General features: G+C 37.9%; 1 protein-coding gene across 1 annotated transcript in view; it reads right to left on the bottom strand.

Annotated features, from left to right (window-relative positions):
• USP12 (ubiquitin specific peptidase 12) overlaps positions 1–23,732 on the bottom strand; it is a 38,931-nt gene that overhangs the window by 13,795 nt on the left and 1,404 nt on the right. The window contains exons 2-4 of the mRNA XM_040583597.1: positions 12,499–12,579; positions 6,486–6,699; positions 1,565–1,791 (exon numbers count right to left, since the gene is read on the bottom strand). Of these exons, the coding sequence (XP_040439531.1) occupies positions 1,565–1,791; positions 6,486–6,699; positions 12,499–12,579 (522 nt within the window). The remainder of the gene's footprint in view (positions 1–1,564; positions 1,792–6,485; positions 6,700–12,498; positions 12,580–23,732) is intronic.

Genomic DNA, 23,732 nt, shown 5'->3' with positions numbered 1-23,732 from the left:
GTGTTTCTAAGTGCTTATTTTCAGAACACTGTGTTTTAATTAGACACAAGCTGATATATCGGATAGACAGAAGCTGATAAAATAGTTTGCAGATTATTAGGACCTGGAAAACAAAGGCCCTAATATACTAAAATCAATGTGTATTAGAAGACTGAATATAAAATTCAACTCTCCAAGGAGGCACAGGGGCAAACAGACACGGTGTACCTTGTTCAGCAATGGCTAAAAGAAAAACAGAACTGAGCAATATTAGTGGAACTCTCAAGAATTGTGATAGGCCTGATAACTAATAAAATACGCTGTAAAGAGCATGTCAGCATTTTAAAATTGTATTAAGGACTGTACCTAGATCAAAATCCTGACAGCAGTAATTCACTAAGCCATAGTGAGGAAAGATAATGATGTCTGTCATGTTAAGAAACTAAGCTAAACTCATTTTCAAGAAGAAAAAAATATCACTTCAAGAACTAAAAGAGAAGCAATTGACAGTTTCCACGAAATACTTATTAGGGAGGGGAAATCTACCAGGAAAGAACATACCGTAGCTAGACATCAGCACCTAGATTACTCAAAATTCCATGATCTACTGATGCCTGCAGTTACATTACATACAACATTAGGAAGCTATTTTCTTTAAAATAAAAGACGGAGTATTTCTAGAAGATGGAGAAAATTACATGTGAATTACATAGATTTAATCTCATTAATTCCTCCTTTCCAATGTCATGCTGAAATATGTGCGTTACCTAATTAAGGAAAATAGGTATGAAGAGTTGCACAAAACCCAGTCATTTAGCTTTTTACAATATCTAAGGCACAGACCATGACAGAATTACTGTAATTTTCAAATTGTGCTGCTTTTTCTCTTTCTCAAGCTGGTAAAATCCAGCTGTAAGCTTTTTCTGAAATATATGCTTTCTCTTATTGTAGAGCTATTCTCAAAGAAAATTTTAGTATCATTTACTCAAAGAAGGAGTTTATTTCTTAGGGTCTAGTATTAGAAGAATTCCGGTGGACAGACTTTTAGGAAAGGATTACTTTTTCTGCACACTAAGATGTTCTTTGAGAACCCCAGTCTACGTCTTGATGCCAAGAGCCAACCACAGTATCTTGACTTCAGTGGCTTTAAATTTACAAACTAGAAATTGGTGGTAACTGATTCCAAATACTTATTCAAGGAACGTATCACTAAGCATGACATTAAGTTATCAAGACATTAAATTTGAGAAGTCAACATCCCAAAGTAGCAGGCTTCATTGCTCTTAGGAATACATAAATGTAGAATTTTCCAACCCAAATTATGAAGTTGATTATGATCACACTGACAAAAATTCAGTTGGGCATTTTTCTAATATTGACCAAAAGCCTTTCCCTACATTTCACGCATCAGCTGCTGAAATTTTCTAACTAACAACAACCACCAAAAAAAGCAAATGTTCATAGGAACATTAAAATTTCTAAAGAAAAACTAATCTAGCATGTTAGTTTGTTGAAAGAAATTAATCATGAAACAGAGGTTCTGAAACGTGGAAGAATTAGTTTTATGAAGTATATACAGACTTACAGTTTCACATGTAAGACATCTGGTTTCATTAGTTAATGTTCCCTGAAAGATTTCATGAACCCAGGTTGGGTCTGGTGGGCTGTTATTTTCATTGTCGATGTTGCCATTAGGTAAGCGACCATTTTGTTTCTCTTGTTTTCTTTCCTCTTGCAAGATATCCGCAATTGTATTTAATAGATAGTTTAAGAACTCATGTGCATCCTGTTGCATGTAATTATCAAAAAGCTCTACAAGATAAAACAACAGAATTTCAATTAATTGGTTAGTGCTATACTACAAAAATGTTTTTAAAAGAAGTCAAATTTCAAAACCAGTCTTTATTTCACATCCTGAATCATTCCTGACAACATCAACTCAAAATGTGTACTTTATAAACTAAGCCAAAAACATAGGGGGGGAAGGACAGGAGGGCATCAGCTTACGAAAATCTCTCAGCTGATCAGAATCACAGGAGAAGATCAGGTTTGAGATCATCTAAGGAACCTGAAGGCACACAACTCCATGGGAACTGATGAGATGTATCCACAGGTCCCAAGGGAAGTGGCAGATGAAGTAGCTAAAACACTATCCCTCACATCTGAGAAATTGTGGCAGTCCGCTGAAGTTCCCATGGACTAGAAAAGGGGAAATATAACCCTCAATTTTAAAAAGGGGAAAAAAGAAGACCCAGGGAACTACAAACCAGTCAGTCCCACCTTGGTGCCCAGCAAAATCATGGAGCAGGTCCTCCTGGAAACTGCGCTAAGGCACATGGAAAATAAGGAGGTGATTGGTGACAGCCAACATGGCTTCACCAAGGACAAATCATGCCTTGTTGTAGCCAGAGTCCGACTCAGTCAGCCTCACATGGGGCACCAAATGTTGCAGCACAATCAAACTAGTAGGCTGTAAGAAGGCTTTACTGTTGGTCAGATTCTGCTGTATCTCCTTCAGAGATCAGACCACACTGCTTCTCCTCTACCCAACCCCTCCCCTCCCCTCCCCTCAGTGCTATTTAACCACTTAGCAGGAACAAGCTACAGCTGCACATCATCCATGTCAACCAACCCACTGCCTCTGCAGCAAGGCCACAGCTGTGTGTTATCAATGCTAATCAACCCACTGCCTTCAGTCCTCTACAAAAAAGCCACCAGATTTGTCAGGCTTAAGACAGATGTACAGCACTGGTGGGTAAGGGAAAAGCAAGTGACATCATCTACTCAGACTTGTGCAAAGCATCTGACAGTGTCCTGCCTGACATCCTTCTCTCTAAATTGAAGAGATGTGGATTTTATGGATGGACCACCCCATGGATAAGGAATTGGCTGGATGGTTGTGCTCAAAGAGTTGCAGCCGACAGCTCGATGTCCAAGTGGAGACCAGTGATGATGAGTGGCGCTCCTCAGGGGTCGGCATTGGGACCAGCGCTGTTTAACATCTTTGCTGGCAACACGGACAGCGCGACTGAGCGCACCCCCAGCAACTTTGCCGGCGACACCGAGCTGTGTGGTGCAGCCAACACGCTGGAAGGAAGGGATGTCATCCAGAGGGACCTTGACAGGCCTGAGGGGTGGGCCAGTGTGAACCTCACGAAGTTCAACAAGGCCAGGTGCAAGGTCCTGCACATGGGTCAGGGCGATCCCAATCACCAGTACAGGCTGAGTGGGGAATGGACTGACAGCAGCCCTGAGGAGAAAGGCTTGGGAGTGTTGGTGGACAAGGTCAACATGAGCCGGCAATGCGCACTCACAGCCCAGAAAGCCAACCGTACCCTGGGCTGCATCAGAAGCAGCGTGGCCAGCAGGTCGAGGGAGGGGATTCTCCCCCACTGCTCCGCTCTCATGAGACCCAGCTGGAGCGCTGTGCTCAGCCCTGGGACCCCCAACAGAAGACAGACATGGACCTGTTGGAGTGGCTCCAGAGCAGGGCCACAAAGATGCTCAGAGGGCTGGAGCACCTCTCCTGTGAAGACAGGCTGAGAGAGTTGGGGTGGTTCAGCCTGGAGAAGAGAAGGCTCCAGGGACACCTCAGAGCAGCCTTCCAGCACCTAAAGGAGCCTACAGGAAAGCTGGAGAGGGACTTTTTGCAAGGGCATGTAGCAACAGGACAACGAGAAATGGTTTTAAACTTAAAGGGAGTAGATTTAGATTCAATATTGGGAAGAAATTCTTTCCTGTGAGGGCGGTGAGGCCCTGGCACAGGTTGCCCAGAGCAGCTGTGGCTGCCCCATCCCTGGCAGTGCTCAAGGCCAGGCTGGATGGGGCTGTGAGCAGCCTGGTCTGGTGGGAGGTGTCCCTGCCCATGGCAGGGGGGGTGGGACTAGGTGATCTTTAAGGCCCCTTTGTCTTTCAAGTGCTGAAATATTGTTTCTGGAGATTGGTATATGTGGCACCTTTACAACTGGTGGACTTGTTGGCTAGACAGTAATGGATTCACTATCCTTTCTGCTTCATGTTCTCAGTTTGTCAACATTTCTAAGCATGACAATTTTAGGATTAATTCAGTGGAAGGGGAGTAAGTTTCACTGGCACATACTTGCATTGTATAGCAATGATACAAATTAAATCACGAAGTTGAACTCTTTCTTACAAGTTACTCTTTTTTATGTTTTTTTATGTTTATATGACCAGGAATTGTTACAAGGATATTTACCCGCCAATTTCCAAACCATCCTGTATCACTGGCTAACATTATACAAGTCTTTTAGTGTGCAATTACTTCAATTGATTATAACTTGCAATTTTCTTGCAGTTCAAGAATATACTACGAGACTGGCCTTCAGTGGAGGGATAGCTCCCAGGACTGAAAAGATGAACGAAAAAGATACTGAGTGAAGTTTAAGTTTTGAAGTGCATACAGAGACTAAATGGAAGCTTTACTATTATACACTTGATGGCATCCAGGAGTAAACTTCAAATAGAAAAAAAAAAATCCATTCCTGAGTTAAGAGCAAAGTAGAGAAAAATTTATGCTAATTTAGATCACTGGGAGAGGTTAAGTAGTTCAATAGGTCAGCCAAGAGTATGAACCAAGTATCATGAACTACACGCTAGTTTTGAGAAGAGTAAGTTCAGCTCTGAATCTAGCCAACTGTAATGTCTTTATTTAATCAGGTAAATCAAGGCAGAACAAGGGCTACAAGTCTCATGAGATAAAACACTTCAGAGGTTCTTCACAGCACTGCATCACAGCCCTCCCAGGGCTATGTGCCCAGTCAGTAAATCAGCGTTAAGTACAACAGAATGAAAGCTACACATTGTTCATTTTATGATTACGATTTAAGCAAACATAATGGTATCCCTTCGGCTGATTTCAAGCCAGCAGCTGCTTCCCAGCCATCTATGCTTTAAGTTCATTAATACATATATGTTATATTCAGACACTGAAAATAAAGATGGAATAGCAGCACTGCAGCCTGGAATACATTAAGATTATGTTCTCAGTCATCACCATGATATAGCTGGATAGTGACCGGAACAGAATCTAGATCAGTGTTGCATACCTACCTGATTCTTTAACTAACTCTTTGTTAAAGTTCAAAATCATTCACCTTTACAATAAGCGCTTAATAGCATATATTATGTCCATGTAATCACTGCCTGACAATTTGGCCATTTATTTGCAGAAAAGGTATGTATCACCATTAAGAGAGACCCAAAGGGCCAAGAAGAGCTGAACTTTCACACCTGATTTCTCTAATGAAGATTTTTCAATTGCCTTCTCCTACTTAGAATGTTAGAGTCATGACATATTTAAAGATTAAAAAGAACACTTTCTAGAAAGAACTTTATGGCACCTGTGGTTTACTTTCTGCTTTCCATTTAAGCCATTCTCCACATTTTTCATAGTTAGTCAACATTCTTGGCATAATGAACTATTTCTGTAAATGCATCAAACATACAAGCATACTTACTCAAGTATACGTAAAGAATTGAATGACAGCCTTCTATTCTGCATAGGTAAGAGACTGTACATTACCTGAAAGCTTTTTTTAACAACAATATTACAACTCACAGTGTGCATTTGCTGGAGGGGTCACTTCAAATTAGGAATGTCATTATGAAATCTTATTTCTTGTTTTTACTACAGAGATGGTCATCACAACATTTAAGCACTTTTTTTTAGTCTGCATATATAGTCTTGGAGAGATTACAACAGTATGAACATGTCTTGCAGCACTGTTAAATATGGTATCTCATACTGTTTGTTTAAATCTAGCCGTTATTTTTAGAAAAAATGTATATTTTTTTTTAATAATAGTGTATCCAAATTGAGTAGAAGATTGCAAGTTTTCATTTATATTTTAACATTGAATTATTTTCTAAAATAGTTTGAGCAACTAGCCCTGCAGGTAAGAAACACAAAACGTTAAAAATCTCTGGAAAGCTTCTGATATTTAGGATATCAATTACACTAAAGAAACAAACAAAAAAACCAGCCAAAAGACTACTTACTGATTTTAAAATTCATCATTAATCCTTTAAAAACTAAGTCAAGCTAAGTATTGCATAAATTCTAGATTAATTTAAAAATTTGTGAGGTTTTAAGCTAGATTCTTGCAGGGAAGTCTTAACATCCCTTCCACAAACTCAGTTTGGGAGAATGATTCTGCATTCGAAAAGTAATGCTTTTTTAAACACAGAACGAAAGTCTTACAGTGAATTTTGATTATAAAAATACAATTCATAGAGAGGCAGTATGAGCCAGCAATTTTATAAGCAGCCACTGACAATACTCTCGAGTTCTACAGGAAGAGAGAGACAAAGATTCTCTCTCAAAACGGATCCAGGGTTACTCTTATTCTAGGGTCACCTCTTCTTTACACTGCAGCACCAAGGACACTTTCCCATGCGTAACAAATATGTAGGTATTCCATTATGTCAACTTCAAAAATAAATCATAATTGCTATCATTATTACATAGCAAAAGACAAAAAACTTACCGTTTTCTTTTCGTAATCTTGTTATAAATTTCTTGGGAGGTATTACTCCAACTTTTTTCTTCTGGGTGGCTATACTGTGGAAGAGATCAGCTAAGCATGTAAGGAGATTCTCTTTTTTTCTTGGTTGACTCTTGTATGCTAAGACTTTGTCTCGAAACGGTCGACAAAAATAAAGTGCCTGAAGAACTGAATTGCAGTAGCATGTATTCCCAAACTATAAAATAAGAGAGAGGTCTATTAGATTGCATTGTATTACTTTAGAGGGGTAAAATTAAATCCAAAGTATAAGAGAATGCATAAGCAGGGGCACATTTTCTGCAAGTCATTTTTTCTTGACTTTAAGGTGATAGTAAAGCATATTTCTGTTTCACAAAGGATTAACAAGTACACTCTACATAAATGCAAGAAAAACCCAGGTAAATTTGAACAACACTATATAATCGTCTCACTTGTAAATTTCATTTATTAGCCATATTTTGCATTTACTTACCTCAAAATGTTCAACAAATACTACCAATTTCACAGCTCCCAAAATATGCCCAGGTTAAAATACCCATCTACCACAAGTGAGCCACAGCAGTGAAGAACAGGCACAGCATGACCTTGTACTGTAAAGAAATTCAGCTGTAAATTCAGAGCTTCTCAGACACTTCAGAAATTGGATTCTGCAAATCTTGCTAGTTGTGTGATCAAAGTCAGAAATAGCTGCTTTAACCTGTTACTACATTCTCAGTTCTCATTTTAGGGTGACAGGATTGGCATGCAGGAGTTTTCTTAGAACACCGCAACATGGCTTGTTTAGAATTCAAACCTACAGCAACAGCTGGTAGTTTCAAATCAAGGCTGAAAGGAAAAGAATGCCCAGTTTGGACATGGGCATTCTGAAGGAGGATTGGCATGCCGGATTTTTCTTAAAACAATGCAACATGGCTTGTCTAGGATGCAAAGCTAGAGCACAGTTGGTAGCTTCAAATCAAGACTGAAAGGAAAAGAACGGACAATTTGGACACGGGCGTTTTGAAGGAGGCAAGCCACTCAATGGAAGGGGGGCAAGCAGAGTCAGCAAGAAAAGCATCCACAACTCCCTTCATACCAGGATACTCCAGGTGTCCCTCTTCCCCAGACTCGTTTCCAGTTCTTAGGCACTTGAGTCCTGTGATCACTGACACTGTCTCCAGCTCACCCCAACACCTCAAACCTCCCTATCACCAGTGTGAAGGTACCATGAGCTGTTGGTGGATAGAGCCACTCTCATTTTATGCTGCCGTCCTCCAGTGAAATCTATTACCTAACACTGAAAGGGTGAGAAAAATCTTTACAAGGCACTCGGCAAGCAATCCACCCTTTCAGCTGCAGTCACTCAGCCTGTGGATTCAAGCAAATACCTACCACACGCGTTGTGTAAAATGTGAAAATAATGTTCATATTTACATTATATTTAAAGGTGATAGTACATATGGGTAGCAAATCCTAAGCATATTGTGATGGGGAGACTGTTACATAGCAATATTTGGAGATATTTTAAGAGCAGGTTCTTTCAACAGAAAAAAAGAACTAAAAGCTTTTACTTCTTGGGAATAACTGTTCTTTGCTCTCTCCCAATTGAGACAATGACAAACAAGAGCACCATGCAATTAAATCACTAAACTGAAAAATAAGTTGTTTTCCTTTGTTTTAAGTTAATGAAATATGAAGAACTACTTTCTAAATACCTGCCACTCAAAAAATGAGTAAGAAGTATATTTAAAAAAAAAAGATATTAAGTCTTAAGATCTCCATAATAAAAAGTGAGGAAATTAACACCCATTATTTTTATTTATTTAAGCTAGGGAAAATGCTTATATTAGCTTCTTTGTGGTCCAAATCTGCACTCAAGTAGGTCAATGAACTTAAGAAGAAAACCAGGGCTTTTTTCCTTAAAGGAAGAAGATGAAATCACACAGAAGTTTATGTCAAAACATTTAACACTGTAAGCTAACTATTTATGAGTTGATAATTAGAACTAGCCATGAAAAGAGAAGTACATTAAAATGTTAAGAAAGTTCTTAAAATTAAATCAAGTGGGAAAAGTGCTAAAATTTCTACAGCAAATGTCAGAAGATGAAAAGGCAGCAAGTTAGAAGTTTTGCAACATTCCAGTTTTAAAAAGGAACAGTCTGATGATAAATTAATTAGAATGGTAAACATCAGTGAGAGATGACCAAAATATGAAGCAATAGGGAATTCAGAAAGCTGCATAAAATTCAGATTATTTAATATGCATGTATGTTAACCTATACGCCAGTGGGCAAGAAATAAAAGCAAGCAGACTTAAGTTCATAAAAGGTCTTCTTCACCCAAATTCAGAAAGACAGTAGGCAACAGAAGACTGAATACAAACTCCTGAAGAAAATTCAGTTCACATTTGTTTTATGTCTAAAACATCAGTCTTCATCCCTTCAAAATTTTAAATAGTTTTAAAATAAAAGCTTCTAATCTTTAAAAAATTATAATCCTACCTGTACTGAACAAGGGGAGAAGGGAGGGAGGTTTCTAGACTGAGCAAATAGGGAATTTGTTACAGAAATAAATGCTGACCTTACCACCACCACTACTGTACTTCCCATCTTTGACTCCAATGCAAAAGCACACCCTTCATTTAGAAAACACCAAAGACCTTGCTCCAGTCCCCCCACCCTCCCACCAGGTACCGAACACCTATACTTCTTTCTACTCCCGCTCCTTGGATGCTCAGCCCTAGGCGCCTGCCTCCTCCCGCGCAGGCGGCACTGCCTCAGCACAGCACCCGTACGGTGCGCCCGCTCTGCACGGCGTAACACAGCGCTTGGGAAGTCCGCCTCAGGACAACGGTAGAGAACTGTTAAGAAAGACCATCACGGTAAATTTGTATCTTAAACTGCCAGCCTGTATGGCTTGCCGAAACTCCTCTGTCTCATTCAGGGGAAGGTAATAGAAGTTATATACAGCAGAGCTATTTTAACCCACGTTCTCAACTGCTTTCTTGCTTGCCTCCTTATTTCTGTGAGGACCATCTTAAGATGCATGTATCTAAGAAAAGTAAAAGACCGCATTTTCTCTTTTTTTTAAGTACATACTGTTCTTTTCTAAATTCTGAGAAATCAGATTATTTCCTTTCACAAAAATACTGCACACTTTATGTTTCCCACACACACCTTTCTATTTTTTAATTCCTAAGTCAAAGTTACAACACCCAAACCAGTGTGAAAATTACAAAAAAAAAAAAAAAAAAAAGGGACACAATCAGGAAAGTTGCAACAAAACCACCACATACTCACTAAGGCTTAGAGCCTTATAGTTTACTCTTCTGATGCAACATACAACTGGAAAGAAACTTGGCTGTTGAACCCCACAGATCTACAAACACAAACAAGAGATCTACAAGAACTTGGATCTACTTGGAACACTGTCTTTGTGCAGCTCTAGGGTTCCTCCCAACTCTGACGCACTGGCAGCACTGACAACTTTTTATTTGTTGCAATGGGCCATACCAGTAAACAGGATTTCTCCAAACACGCATATCCATTGCAAGAGACTGAATAACCAGAATTTCTTCTCTAGAAGTCTAGGAAACTGCTGAAGAGCTACCAGAGTAGCTCTTACGAGAAGACAAACATTCACTACTTCATACTCACTGGATAAAATCATTGATTTAACTTGCAAAGCACATGCATTTGAATAGTTCACATTACTGCACTGTAGAGGGAAAGAATGAATAATGACAGACAGACTTGATGTTCCCGACTGTCCATGAGCATGAGACAACATACTATCAACATTTCCATCCTATCATGTGTCCCAAGCATTTCCTGATTCTGTGATTTAGTGAATGCCATTGTCCTTTCAAGCCTAAGCTGAATTCTGCATTTAAAGCTTTCACTGACAGATTCAAACATCCCATCCAACATCTGGTCTCCCACATGTGTCCCATAACTGCCCTTTCTTACTTCTCCTTTTACCTCTCAAATTGTTCTTTCAGCACATCCTCTGAATAAAACCTAGATCTTTCCACAAAGCTGGAACGGAGGTAAGATTGTGCTTCTACCTTCTCTTCTTTTACACTACATTTACCACAAACATCTCTGTATCAGAAGTGTCATCTTTAAAATCCTGTCCTGCATTCCAGACATCTCAAACGGCTAGCTATCACACAGTTAGAAGAGAGCTATTGATTTCCACATTATCTCCATTTTTTCCATTTACTCTTGACAAAGTTAGGACAAACAAAATCTATAAACAAATTAGAAAAGTTTAGCAGTAAATGTGAATGAACCTCTAAGAAATTCATTTCTTGTAATTGCTATAAAACAATTTGAGAAATCAATGAAGGCAAAAATTGTGAATTCTATCACTTCTCAATCTAATAGTACTCAATTTATTATCTAATTATCTAACGTTTCTTTTAATTATCAGTAGCTGCCATTCCTTCTGAATGACCACTGGCCATAATTTGTTAATGAAGCAACCTTTCCTCTTCCTGATAATTTAAATTCTGCAAGCTTATTACACATTCATGGCATATATACTGTGTTAGTAAACACCATCTGTAGAACAGGTATGAAAGCAGTCCAAGCAACAATGTGGCTGAATTTCCTTAACCAACCACTGTACCTGAAAAACGCAGCACCAGCGTGCCATAGATGTAATGGAATCCCATTACTATTTGTTACACATAAAACTTTTATTGTTTAAAGCTAAAATATGCAACATTCCTATATTGCACAGAAAGTTAAGAGCACTCTGAGGTATCTTAGCTGCCCGCCTCTTACGTGTATGGTTGAGGGCAATGACTTAAAGAAAGATCTCCCCTGAAATTTCCTACTCCCTCTGGACTACAGAAACAGAATTTCTTGATAATTCATTACATATTAGGAAGATTGCCCTCTACTGAACTTTTCCTCAAGTGTACAAAATATGTAAAACTTCAAGATGAGGCATATAATACAACTTTACTGCTAAGTCTTAAATCCTATCTGGACTTGGACAAGACATTAGGAAGCCAGATTATCTATCAATAGAATAACAGATTTTAGGAAAGACAAGACTAGCATTGATGGAAAGCTTGAGCTCTGCTACCAAACTAACAAGGATTAACAGTTAAACTAGTGTATTTCCTCTTTCCAGAGAAACACCACCTCATTTTGAAGGTATTTCAATTTTCATGAGAAAGGAAAAAAATCACCAATTTAAGTCATGGCATTTGAGATGCAAGTAAATCAGCTTATCAGTAAGAGTGTTCACTGACTGCGCCGTGTGTACTTGGATTGCAGACTCTCAAACCATGTCCCAGTGCTAAGACCCTAGAGGTAGAGACCTATGTTATCATAGCAGGACAGCATTAGAACTCATTTTCATTAAGAAAAGCGAGATGATAGCTCTTGTTAAATCAATTTAGTTTAAACACATACATTCTGAAGCCCCAGTTTAGTATTTCATTTCAGATTAATTCAATTTCTAACAAGACATACTTTTCACTGGTAATGCCAGAAATATAAATTTAAATTATTCCTTAGAACTAATGATTGAATCAAACAATTCAGTATGTTTTTTCCACCACTGCTTTCCCCTTTGGGTTCAGTATTTTTTTAAAATCTTAATACAAACAGCAGATGTGAACACTTCATGTCATCAACAGCCTCTCTCAGATTTTTTCCTTTTACTGTATTTACTCACTTAGATTGGCATATTATGAACTACAAGCTGCATATTTTAAACAGGCTTTTTTAAGACATACATTTTAATAGCAAGAGTGTAATTTTAAAAATACCCTACAATTAGAAAATGAAATAAAGTATTAAGTACAGAGTCCAATTTAACAGTTATTTCAGTAGTATATTTCAACAAATACACTGAATATTGAAACACATTTCAATAACTGTGTATATTTGATGACTATATCTTTCCGTATTCTAATTATTCACTCAGTCATTGTTCTGTAATTTAACAAATCCACTTGTGGCATTTCAAAGTAATGAAGTCAGGGACTGAAACTTACATTAACCAAACCGAAATAGTGCTCATTGACTGGAAATTGTTCCGGACCAATCTCTTTCTCCAAAGCTGAGGCATTGGCGCCCTAGAAAAATCAAAAGCAGTAAAAAAAATATTAGCATTGCAACTATGTACAGAGTGAATTTAACTAGTTGAGGGGGGAAAAAAAAAGTGAAGTATTTTGCCAAAGATAAACGACCAAAAACCAACCAACCTACCAAAAAAAAAACCCAACAACCCAGAAAAACTGGTCACAACTATATACCTTGCTAACACCAAACCAGCATCATCAGATCTCAAACCACAAAACTTCTGGTTTCCTAAACTTACTTACACTGAAGCTCTCTCAGTCACAAGATATGAAAACAAAAATAACTAAACAGTTATTGACTAAATACTGAAAACAGATAAAACACCTTCCTGTGTGTACCCTGGGGTGGTGGTATAGAAAGTGGAGTTTGTGACGCAGCTCAACAATCATACATAGCAAATTAACCAAACTTGTTTAGTCAGTCTGTCGCTTAAAGCAAAGAGAAGCTTGTTGGCAGGATATTAGGTGTGAGTGTAGGAAAAAAAAATCAGTCCTTTGAGCTCTCTGTTGATTTGTACTCTCAGGATGTTTAGGCTGTTCACAAAACCATTTCACACAGGTCTTAAAGGAGACGACAAGTCTTCTGTGCTATAACTTAATGCTTACATACCTATAACAAAGAATCTAACACTCTTCCACCACAAGAAAATGATTTCAGTATAATCCAAGATCCCTTAGAGATATGTTTCCAAATATGTTCTGTTCAAAAAACATCTTCAAGTTAGGTAATTTTAATGTATTTTCATGCAATTATGCTGTTTTGCTGTTCTGTATTTCTTATTTTCAGAGTGGGCCTTCTTTAATAACAATTGTATTAATATATTAATAAATGCATTAAATTGCCCATGGCAGGGGGGTTGGAACTAGATGATCTTTAAGAGCCCTGCCAACCCAAACCATTCTATGATTCTATGACAATATAGTATTGCAAAGCAAGTGATACAAGGCCAAATGGAGAGCTCCTCTTAAGAAGTGTAATTTTCATACTGTAGAGTACATTCCAGAAAAAGTTAAGAAATGCAGATTGCTCACAGGAAGCAAAAAGACTGGTCTGTTCTGCATACAATGAAAATGTAAAATGTTCAGAGTACTTTGCTAAATACCTTGAACTTTGTAAAATTTAAAGACAACCTAGAACAGTCAGTTTTGTTGTGCATTACAAATGCTGCAGCCTTTGCCCAACAGTATCTGTTGAGTCTGATCCTCAAAAAGCAAGTCAGAGAAGGAAACTTTGTTTACTGTGGTTCCAACCAGTGGCTGTTGACTGAACTGGTGCAATAAGCACTGGCTTTCAAATGAAACGGGGATTTTTTTATTTAGAGACAGAAAAAACTCTACTTTGGAAAACTGAGAGAACAAATAAAACCCACTTTCTAATGAGTTCTTACACTGCTTTTAGAGAAAAGCAAATGTATCCAACTCTAAATTCCTTTTGTTGCATACAACATCACTGATATTTATATATCCTCTATCAAACTAATACATAAGCATGAATATTCCAGTCTAAAGTCAGGTCAAAGTGAAGCTAAAATTGTACATAGTATACAGCAAAGAATCTTAAAAACAGATGCAGCTCCTTCCCAACAAGTTAGTTCTTTACACTAAAGATGTAGCAAATAGCCCTGGATATTATAACAATAAAATTAAATCAAAATCACTACCTGCATTAAAAACAGCATGCAGGATTTCACAGATTAATTACAGATGGGGGAGGGGGTACCGATTTAAAATTAGGACTGTATCAAAACGTATAAAATTAAAATGGAACTCTATTATGTGGGATCTGACATGACGTGATTGTGGTACTGCAAAACTTGAGTTAGTGAGAACTTGAGTGGTTACACAATCTAGCTTAGTAGTTCTGAAACTGGAAACACATGGTCAAAGGCCCATGAGGAGGTGACAACTTTAACTCGAATAGAGCAAAAGATACCGTAACTACACTTGAGACAGTACAGCTCTGTTCCACTCACAACACAGCCCAGCTGCTTTTTCATCAGTCATATCCCCTGCAACTATCCAGTATGATAAGGCCTCTCCTTTACTGGGGACTTGGCTGCAGGGCTTACTACTTTAGAAGCTTTTCTCAAATAGTGATGTTGGTGGTAAGGAAAAAAGGTATAAAACCTCGTTTAAGATTCAAGCACTCCACAACTTCTGAATATTTAGTTTAGCAGCCTTACTGAAATATGTCCACCAGCTCTGGAAAGGTGGATACTTACAAAAAAAAAAAAAAACTAGGGAAAAAAAAAAAACAATAGAACTGTGGAGGCATTTTTATCCTGTTATTAAAATCTCTACTTCTTTAAAAATAAATTCAAGAGCAGGCTTCTAGGAAATTCTTTTCTCTTTTTAACGCTAGGGTTGAGTAGCTGCTCAGTGTCCTGTCTTTGGAAGGAAGAGTATTACGGTATGAACTTTGATGTTTCTGTTTTGTATGGACGTGAACACTGTATTTTGTTTTCTAGCACAACAAAGATCCTGACTTGGCAATAAGACAGACATGCTACGGATATTCCAGTATTGTTACTGTTTTCTGATTATTCAAGGCTGTTTCATTCAAGGTTTAGACTTCCACATGGTTTCAGAGCACAGCATTACCTATGTTTGAATGCAGTTGTTTATGGATGTTTTAAAACAGCAAGGATGTTTTACACCAATATAAAAACCTTCAAGCTACTTAGACTTCCCTCTGCAGCAATCTTTTTTTGTCTGTCATACAGGATGTTATTCCTCCCCACAAAGTAAACATTTATATTGTGCACAGCGAGTTGGTTGCAGAGGGAAAACACAGTACGCAGCAGGGGCACAAAAGAGTACCCTAAAATGCAAGTTCACATCTGACTCATAAAAGCTATTTCAAAACCTAACTATCCCTCACTGCAAAACATTTCCATTTGTTATGACAGTACACATTATCAGCCCCAGCTGACTCCTTCATTATACAAATACAGATGCAGATGGGAACATTGTGGCACCACCAACTAGTACGGTATCATATCAGCTTTTGGACAAGAGGACAGCAGAGGTTTTAGGCAGAAGTGGAGTCCACCTCTTTTCCATCAGCCAAGATGGACTTGGGAGATTTCAGCCTGTGATGCACGCTGCAGAGTATAGAATTACTTCCTCTGCCACTTAACTGGGATGCGGGAAGACCCCCAGATGAACCCCTCTTTGGGGGGGCTCACTGCACAACCCATACAATAGATGCTCAGCCCCCACGCAGCAACTTGGTTTTGACATTGTGCAGGGGAAAGGAACGCTGTCAGCTTCAGTTAGTACACCCACTACCCTTCTGACTGGAAGCACGCAAGGTCATTACCCAGAAGTGGGAAGGAACAGAGACACAACAGAAGTCCAAAAAAGCCAATGTTGCAACAGTACCAGCATTTACCAGTTTTTGCATCATAATTAGTATAAAACCTCTACATCCCCAAACACTGCCTTACATTATCCTCCTTCCAGCACAGAGTACTTACACAGGTATACAGAACACATATTTGTCATAGTTATACAAAGTGGGAAAGTCTACAACTAAGGTGTATATACAGGAACACAACGTGAAAACAAGATTTGCCTAGCTTTTATTTGTTATAGAAATTGATCCTGGATGTTAAAGTATCAACTTACAAAGAGTGTTCTCACACACAGTGGAAGTTTGGCGTAAAGCTGAACTACTGTACACTTCACCCTGTGTTTAACTTCAAACTGATATGAGAGAAATCATGAGTAAACTTAGTTTAACCATGTTCAAATCAGTGCAACATTTACTGCTTATCTCTCCCACCAAGTTAAAGGCTATACTATGGATTTATAAAAATCCCCCTAGATGCTAATTTCTTAATGAAGGGGTAAGGATCTGTGTTTACCATGGAAGGCCCTTAATTAAATTTCTCAATTTTAATTTTCAAAAGAGCTCGAGGTTTCTATAAATTAACACATTTAACCTTAACAAAATGAGTGTTATTTCAGTTTATGGAATCAAAGCCCAGAAAACACAGCAGGGAAGTGTAATATCTTTTAATTAAGTACAGTTGAATTTTCTTGATTTTCAAGTTTTACAAATATACTCTCCCAAAGTTCTAAAATAAACTAAAAAACCCCTGATATTGTACATTTCAATAGAAAAGGTAAAAAAAAACCACCAACATAAAGTGCAGACATTTGTTTGTTTAGTTTTTCACTTGCTGAAGCAATAATATCGTTAAATGTCATTTCCACTTCTATTATTGCCTTTTCTCACTGCCTTAGAGGTCACACTATCGTGGTGCTACACGTTGAACTAGTACTCCCGAGACACACTAACAGCTAACATATGGATAAGCTAACTAAAGCCAATCTGTAAAGCATACTTGGTGCTTATGTTCTGGCACGCACACGTTGGGTTTCAGACGGTTTTTGCCAGATTAGCTCTAGGCTGTCTCTGCGACTGAACACCCAGCTGCAGCTGGACCACGTTGTTTGATTTAGTTTCCTCCAAAAGGAATCTAATTTGTGCACTCTTAAGACCATCCCAAGATGCAAACCAAAGGATGGTAAACTGGAATTCCTGGCAGAACTTCAGAATTCCACACACCTTACGTTGCCTAAAACACTAATGAAAATGCACCCAGCACTCGTCTAAAGGGGAAAAAAAAGCACCCCCCTGTATTAAAAATACTGTCTAAAAACAAGGCAGCAAGCAGGCAAACAATTGCAGTTTAAGTGTCCTACCTGGTTATTATTCAGCCTAGGAGGCAGCATTTCTTTTGCAAAGACTTGATTCATAACCAGCCTAACGTGCTCTGAAGATTACACTGGTGCCTTACTGGGGTGGGACAGCGGGGTTGATCTACCCCTTTCTAGAATAAATAGCAGTTCATAACTTGGCGGGTCATCTTTTAAGTAGTTTATCAGCTTTATTGAATTGTAAATTTCCTGAGTAAACCCAAAAATTTCACCTTTAAAAGAAATTTCTTATCTCAAAACTTACATTTGTTGTCAAAATTCTGAAGATCCATTTCTCACAGACATTATACTAGATCCTCTCCTACAATGCCCTCCACCTCCCTCAAGAAGCAAGGAATAATAAAGCTAAAAGGTGACTCACATAACTAAACCCTGTTGCATAGGTATATGTAAGACCAATTTTTTCAAAATGACCTTAGTTATAGGTAAGTGAACAACAACAAAAAAAACCCAACCCAAAACCCAGAACTTTTACTCTTCCTAAGTGACAGAAAAGCATTACAAGTAAAAGGCAAACTCAGTAACCAGGAATAGCAATGTTTTCCTAAACAAGAATAAAATATTAGAAATGTAAAATTAATTTAAATATTTGTAATTCAAAAAAATAAATCTCAGTATAGAGGCATTCATTTACTAGTGCTTTTTTTTTTGCACCATATATTAAAAGACTCTTTCTTGTTTGTGTCACTAGTGAAAGTATACAGAATTTCACAGCATACACTAATTAATGCACCGTATTAACTAAAAAGACTGATGGAATCTTCTGTTAAAGAAGAATTGCATAAAGTTACTCTTTCAGTTATGTTTTATCAGAATATGTGAATTCATATTTTCTTGTGTATTTATCTGAATCTGTATTAAGAACAAACAGAATAGCTACATTAAATCAGTTTATATCTGTTGTTTCAACTGCAATCAAAATGGAAATGCAATTATTTTGATACTGTTTCTAGCCCAGGAAGCAGAAATGAAATATGCTGAGTGGGATTCAGTAATTCTCACTGTTCATTTATTTGCAAAAGAACACATGTTAGTAATACACTAACTATGAAATATTTGGGTAGTTTCAGTTCATGTTTTTAAAATATTTACAAATAAGTGTTATTTTCTTAATTAATTCATTTCAGACATAGTCCAGTATATTCTAATCATGTGGAGCTAAGACAAAAGAATTTTTATCAAGTACAAAAAAAAACATCTCTGCCTGGGCAAGGAAAATGATAGCATAGCACAAAATTACCTTCTCCTCACATTTGGTATGTCTACCAAACCCATCCTGGTGAGCCCCATGAAGCATACACAACGTATTTTCCTTCACAGCAATTAAATATAGTCTAACTTCCTTCTGTTTTGAATACTGGATTAAAAGATAAATTACTTTCACATATGAAGATGAGACTTGGAGAATTAGACCTCTGGGCTTGGCTCTTTCATGGAATAGACCTTTAAAACATGACAAGATGTAATGATGCTTCTACAGTTCTACCCCAATTGCTGCCAGACTTGAAATGGACTTTGTTTACTACCCCTAATACAGAATGAAATCATATTGTTTAAAACTATAATACCGCCAATAAGATCAGTTGTATTTATACTGTATAATTCCAGAAAACTCCTGGGGTAATACTGTTTATGATATCAGGTGCCTTTGTTTTAGTTTTCTCTGATCTGATGGATTTTCAATAGCATTGGTGCAACCCGTCTCATAATGATATTTATTAAGTGGGGTCCTAAAAGATAAAAACTATTACCTTCAAAGACTTTCAGTTAAAGGTCGAATTACACTAGCAGACAAGATAGGAAGTCTGTGACGTATTTAAAAGAGAATCTGATGGTGACCTTAGAAATCTTTCACTGCCTAACAAGTGCAGATAGATATAAGCATTATATATTATATGTATGACATTAATCACCCAAAATGTGGTGGTGGGGAAGAACACATTTGCTCAACTGCTTTGTTGATAAACTGTACACTGTGGTATGTTTCATATGCTTTTTTAACCCACATCATTCCCGTCCCATAAAAACAAGTATGCTGCTTTTACAATTTCCCATTTTAATGGAATTATAAAAAGAGTTTGTGTTTATGAAAAATGGTTAAAATGCTTTCCAGTTCTGCTCTACTTATGTTAATACACCACTCTGGTTCTACGCTACCAAAAGATCTAGGGGGGGGGGGATCCCTCAGTTGCCAGATCAGCTAGACTTTATTGAAATAGACCATTTGCTAAAAGCATTTCACTTTAGCAAACTTCCTAAGCTATGAAAACAAATGTTACCTCCTATACAGGGCTTTTACACACCTCTTTCCTTCAATAAATTTGAAAAAGAAAGAAGTAGATGATACCAATTAATGGACAGACATACTTTCACCACATTTTTAAAGAATCATTCGTAGATGTTTTAATACAAATTAGTTGCTTCAGGAGATTAAAAAGTAAATACAAAGACTATAAAAATGACTAACCTAAATATTCAAGCTTTGTCTAGTAAAAGCTATTCTCACTGACGCAGCTAAAAATTTCACCAGCCAGACTAGAGCCCAAGTTTGTGATTTCATGGTGTCTTTGTGCTTACAACTTGAAAGGTGAATATATGTATACATACACGTAAAAAGAAAAAGGAACATTTATATAATTTAAATTATCCAACTAAGCAGTATTCCAACTAAATAATTCTCTGTGCTGGTATAAATATTGCTTTAAAGCTACACAACTTCAGAATTTTTTTCTTTGCGTCTCATATTTGACATTTGTTTTAGATTAAGTCATGTTAATATTTTGATTTAAAACAAATTTGTCTAAATTCATTAGTATACTAAGTAGTGTCACAAACCCAGTATTTTAAAGAGCTAATGTACATACTCCTCTTTTTATTACCCTACTGCAGCACGTTACAGCTATAAAAATGATGACGACAAATGCCATGATCATGCTTGAATCTTAGTGTCACGTTTATAATGAAATATCCTCCCGATAAGAGCTCCAACATTCTCCTGATAAGAGCTCCAACAGATGAGTGAACCTCCCTATTGCGGTTCAAGTTCTTACCCCAGCTGTCTAACAGATACTCCAAAACGCAATGCGCTTGCAACAGGATCACCACAACAGAACATGTGCCTGAACACTCCCGTCCACTGATCAAGGTGGACTCAGGTCATGACGCCAGAGTGAAATGCCATGGCTGAGACACAGCACATGTTCCTTCTTGCCAACCCTGCTACCCAAGCACGTCAGACAGCTGGATACAGCAATACCCTAACACTGCTATTTTCTCTGCGTTACATTAGTGCTCTCCTCCCCTGCCTTCCTTTCTATCACCTCCTCATGTTAAAGTTATGTTTTTCCACAACTTTTCTTTCCTTGCTGTAATTTTCAATTCTCACCTCCTCCGGCATGAGTCTTCTGTACACTTTCCTGTGGAATCTGTTAACCTGATCATCAATTAATGTTTAAGTATTATAATTGGTGCTTCAGAGGAGACAGTGCAATTAGAAGGAACAGGCCTGAGTACATCACAGCCATTTCTGGCTGTCGGCTGACTCTGACAAACATCAATTTACATAAAGGGCAGATTTCACAATCAGGTTTGAAAACCCTGTTGTAAACAAATAATTCCTTAAGCAGTAATGAAGACCATATATCTACACCTAGCTCACAGTTTTACAAAATCTTCCTTTTGCAATTAAGTGTTTTTATAAAGCCTCTCTGCTACGACATCTGAGCGAGGTGCGCTGCAGCCTTCCCTCCGCTGGGCACTTCCAGGGTCTGTTTCCTCCAAGCTGCCTTTTTTCCCCACGTGCTTGTTTGAACTGAAGTACCCCTGAGACTTCTTCATCCTTGTCAAATGTGACTGAAATGAGCAAAAGGGTACTGGTGACGGTACCCTTAGACAGGAGACAGGCAGGAAAAGGACAACAGCCAGCCCTTCAGCGTAACTCCACAAGTCTTTCAAAAACAAAACAAAAATGTGGATTGTATGATATGAAGACTGCTCATGCAGAACACACTGTTAAATCATACAATCAACATCTAGCTACAAAATACCGTTTTTTGTGTCAGTCTGGGGGGTCTGAATCGATGACTGAAGACATTCAGTGACACTGACCCTGTATATAAGATTCTAAACTGGCAGATAAAGAACAGAACACGTAGACAAAATACCTGAAACGTGAAGGAAAGATTTTCACATCTAATGCTACAACTTCTAGATTAGCATAATTTTTAAATTCCATTAAACTTTTTCAGGTTGTGCTAACATAATCAACCAGTTTCTAGAAGAAACACTGAAAAACAAGTACTACTACCATTACGACTTCCTTCTGTATGTCTGAGATCGACATCTTTGTAGTTTTTAAGCTTCAAAGGTAATTTCTATCTTTCTTGCTTCAGCTGCTCTAAGACTTGACACCTTTCAACTGCTGGCAAGTGTCTGCTGAATTCTAGACAAGAGAAGCAAAAGTCAGAAGTACCAGATTCAATCTCTTGTACAGTGAGTAGGCTGGGGCACATCTTCACTGCAGTTAGCATGGGTTACTTCACCACTGCTTAGCCACGCGTAAAACCCCCATATAATTCAGTCAGGTAAGACTTTGACTGCAGTTTAACACATGGATGAGGGTAAAAGGCCAAGTTCTACTTTTACTGCAAAGACATTAAAAAAAAAAAAAAATCAATCACACTTTTAATCTCATCCACTTTGCAACAGGAACAGTGGCTAAACCACTCAAAGGCAAAGATGTTTGCCACTGCTTTTCCACAGTCTCCAGCCTTATAATTAAGAGTTACTACAGGCCAAGGAACCACGGGAGTGGTGATGTAGAGCAAAATAGCCCAAGGAAGCTCAAAGTGCATACAATACTAGGAGACAATGCTACACGAAGAGCTCTGCCATCACTGGTATGAACACTGAAGTACAGATCAATGAACTAATGAAGCACACAAAAGAACCAACCCTTTGTAAAAAAAAAAAAAAAAAAAAAAAGTGGTCTTTCAAGATCATCTCAAAAGGCATGATGGCTAACAAACTAAAAATACTGGCTATCACTCGTCAATGTACCCACACAACCTGCAAGTACTGTAAAACATAATGTATTTCTGTCTAACATTCAGAGCTTGAACAACAAGGATAAGATACATAAAATGCAAGTCAGTAGAAGCGAAACTTTAATTTGGATACAGAAAAGTAAATCATGAAACACACAGCTGCTATGGACGAGCGTCTTCAACACAGTTCCAGACCGCTCTGTTACAGACTGTAAGTGTATGTGCATGTTAGGTTTGTGTAGGCACAAACTGTCTCTTGACAAAAACTGCCCGTAACTGGTTTTGTACTAACCACACACAAAAAGAGGTATTGTAAGAGGCACTGGGAAAGGCAAGAAAAACTTTTTAAGAATTTTTAGGAAGTTGTCTGGCAGTTTATCAAGCAATGGTTTGACACAAAGAAGAATTGCTAGGGAAAAAAAAAAAACAAACAGTATTACTCAGCAATTATATTCCTTTTTGGTTTTGCAAATATATGCTTAAACGTGAGTATATGACTCTTGTTAAAATTAAAAAGATCTGCCTGACCATAACTGCATTGTCCGAAACAACTCCACAGTAAATACCAAGTGCTTCTTTCACAGTATCTTTACTGAAATATTTTTAAGCACAATCTTATATATTAAGTGTGGAAAAAACTTCTACAGCAGGTATCCTACGCTAGCTGTCCCATTATTAAAGCTCATGTACCAGAAAGGCACAGGAAAAACCTTACCCCTGGAGTTTATCCACCTCGGTGCACATGACTATGATTGGACAGATAATACCTAATTGCCATTAGAATTTCAGCCTCGTGGATATAGACACTTCAGTTAATCATAAGAAGATTTTTAGTTGAAAAAAATGTTTCAGGATTGACCTAAATATCAATGACATAAAGTCATTTCTAATAAACATACATACAGCATAATCTTAAACGAGCTGCTTGGACAGTCCAGACCTGCAACTCCTATGCTGTCCAGAAACAGAAAAGTGAGGTCCCATACTGGACCTCAATCAAGAGGCCAGCACTGAATTTATGTTGACACAAAGACTAGTGGTCAAGATGTTTGCTAGAATTGCAATAGAACAAGATTGTCCTAGCTCAAGGATCAACCACACTGACTCCTCACCAGTATCACCTAAAATCTAACTACTCACAGAATGCAGGCTCCTGAAGTACATATGTCCTGCAACGCTTGGCTATATGAGGATGTCGGTACACAGCTCATGAATTCAAGAAGCCAGACTCTCCAAGTCCAAAGGAAAAGATGTGATCTCCTGTATGGCAAAAACCAGTCCCCCCGCTGATGAACAACCACCCGAGCAATCTCACCCCATGGGCTGACAGACATGCACTCAAAATTCTCATGGGCCACCTCCGAAATGTCTGTT

The sequence above is a fragment of the Falco naumanni genome, chromosome 2, assembly GCF_017639655.2.
Source record: "Falco naumanni isolate bFalNau1 chromosome 2, bFalNau1.pat, whole genome shotgun sequence".
NCBI classification, from domain to species: Eukaryota; Metazoa; Chordata; class Aves; order Falconiformes; family Falconidae; genus Falco; species Falco naumanni.
Note: the sequence above shows the minus strand (reverse complement) of the source record. Positions and strands in the feature narration are given on the sequence as shown.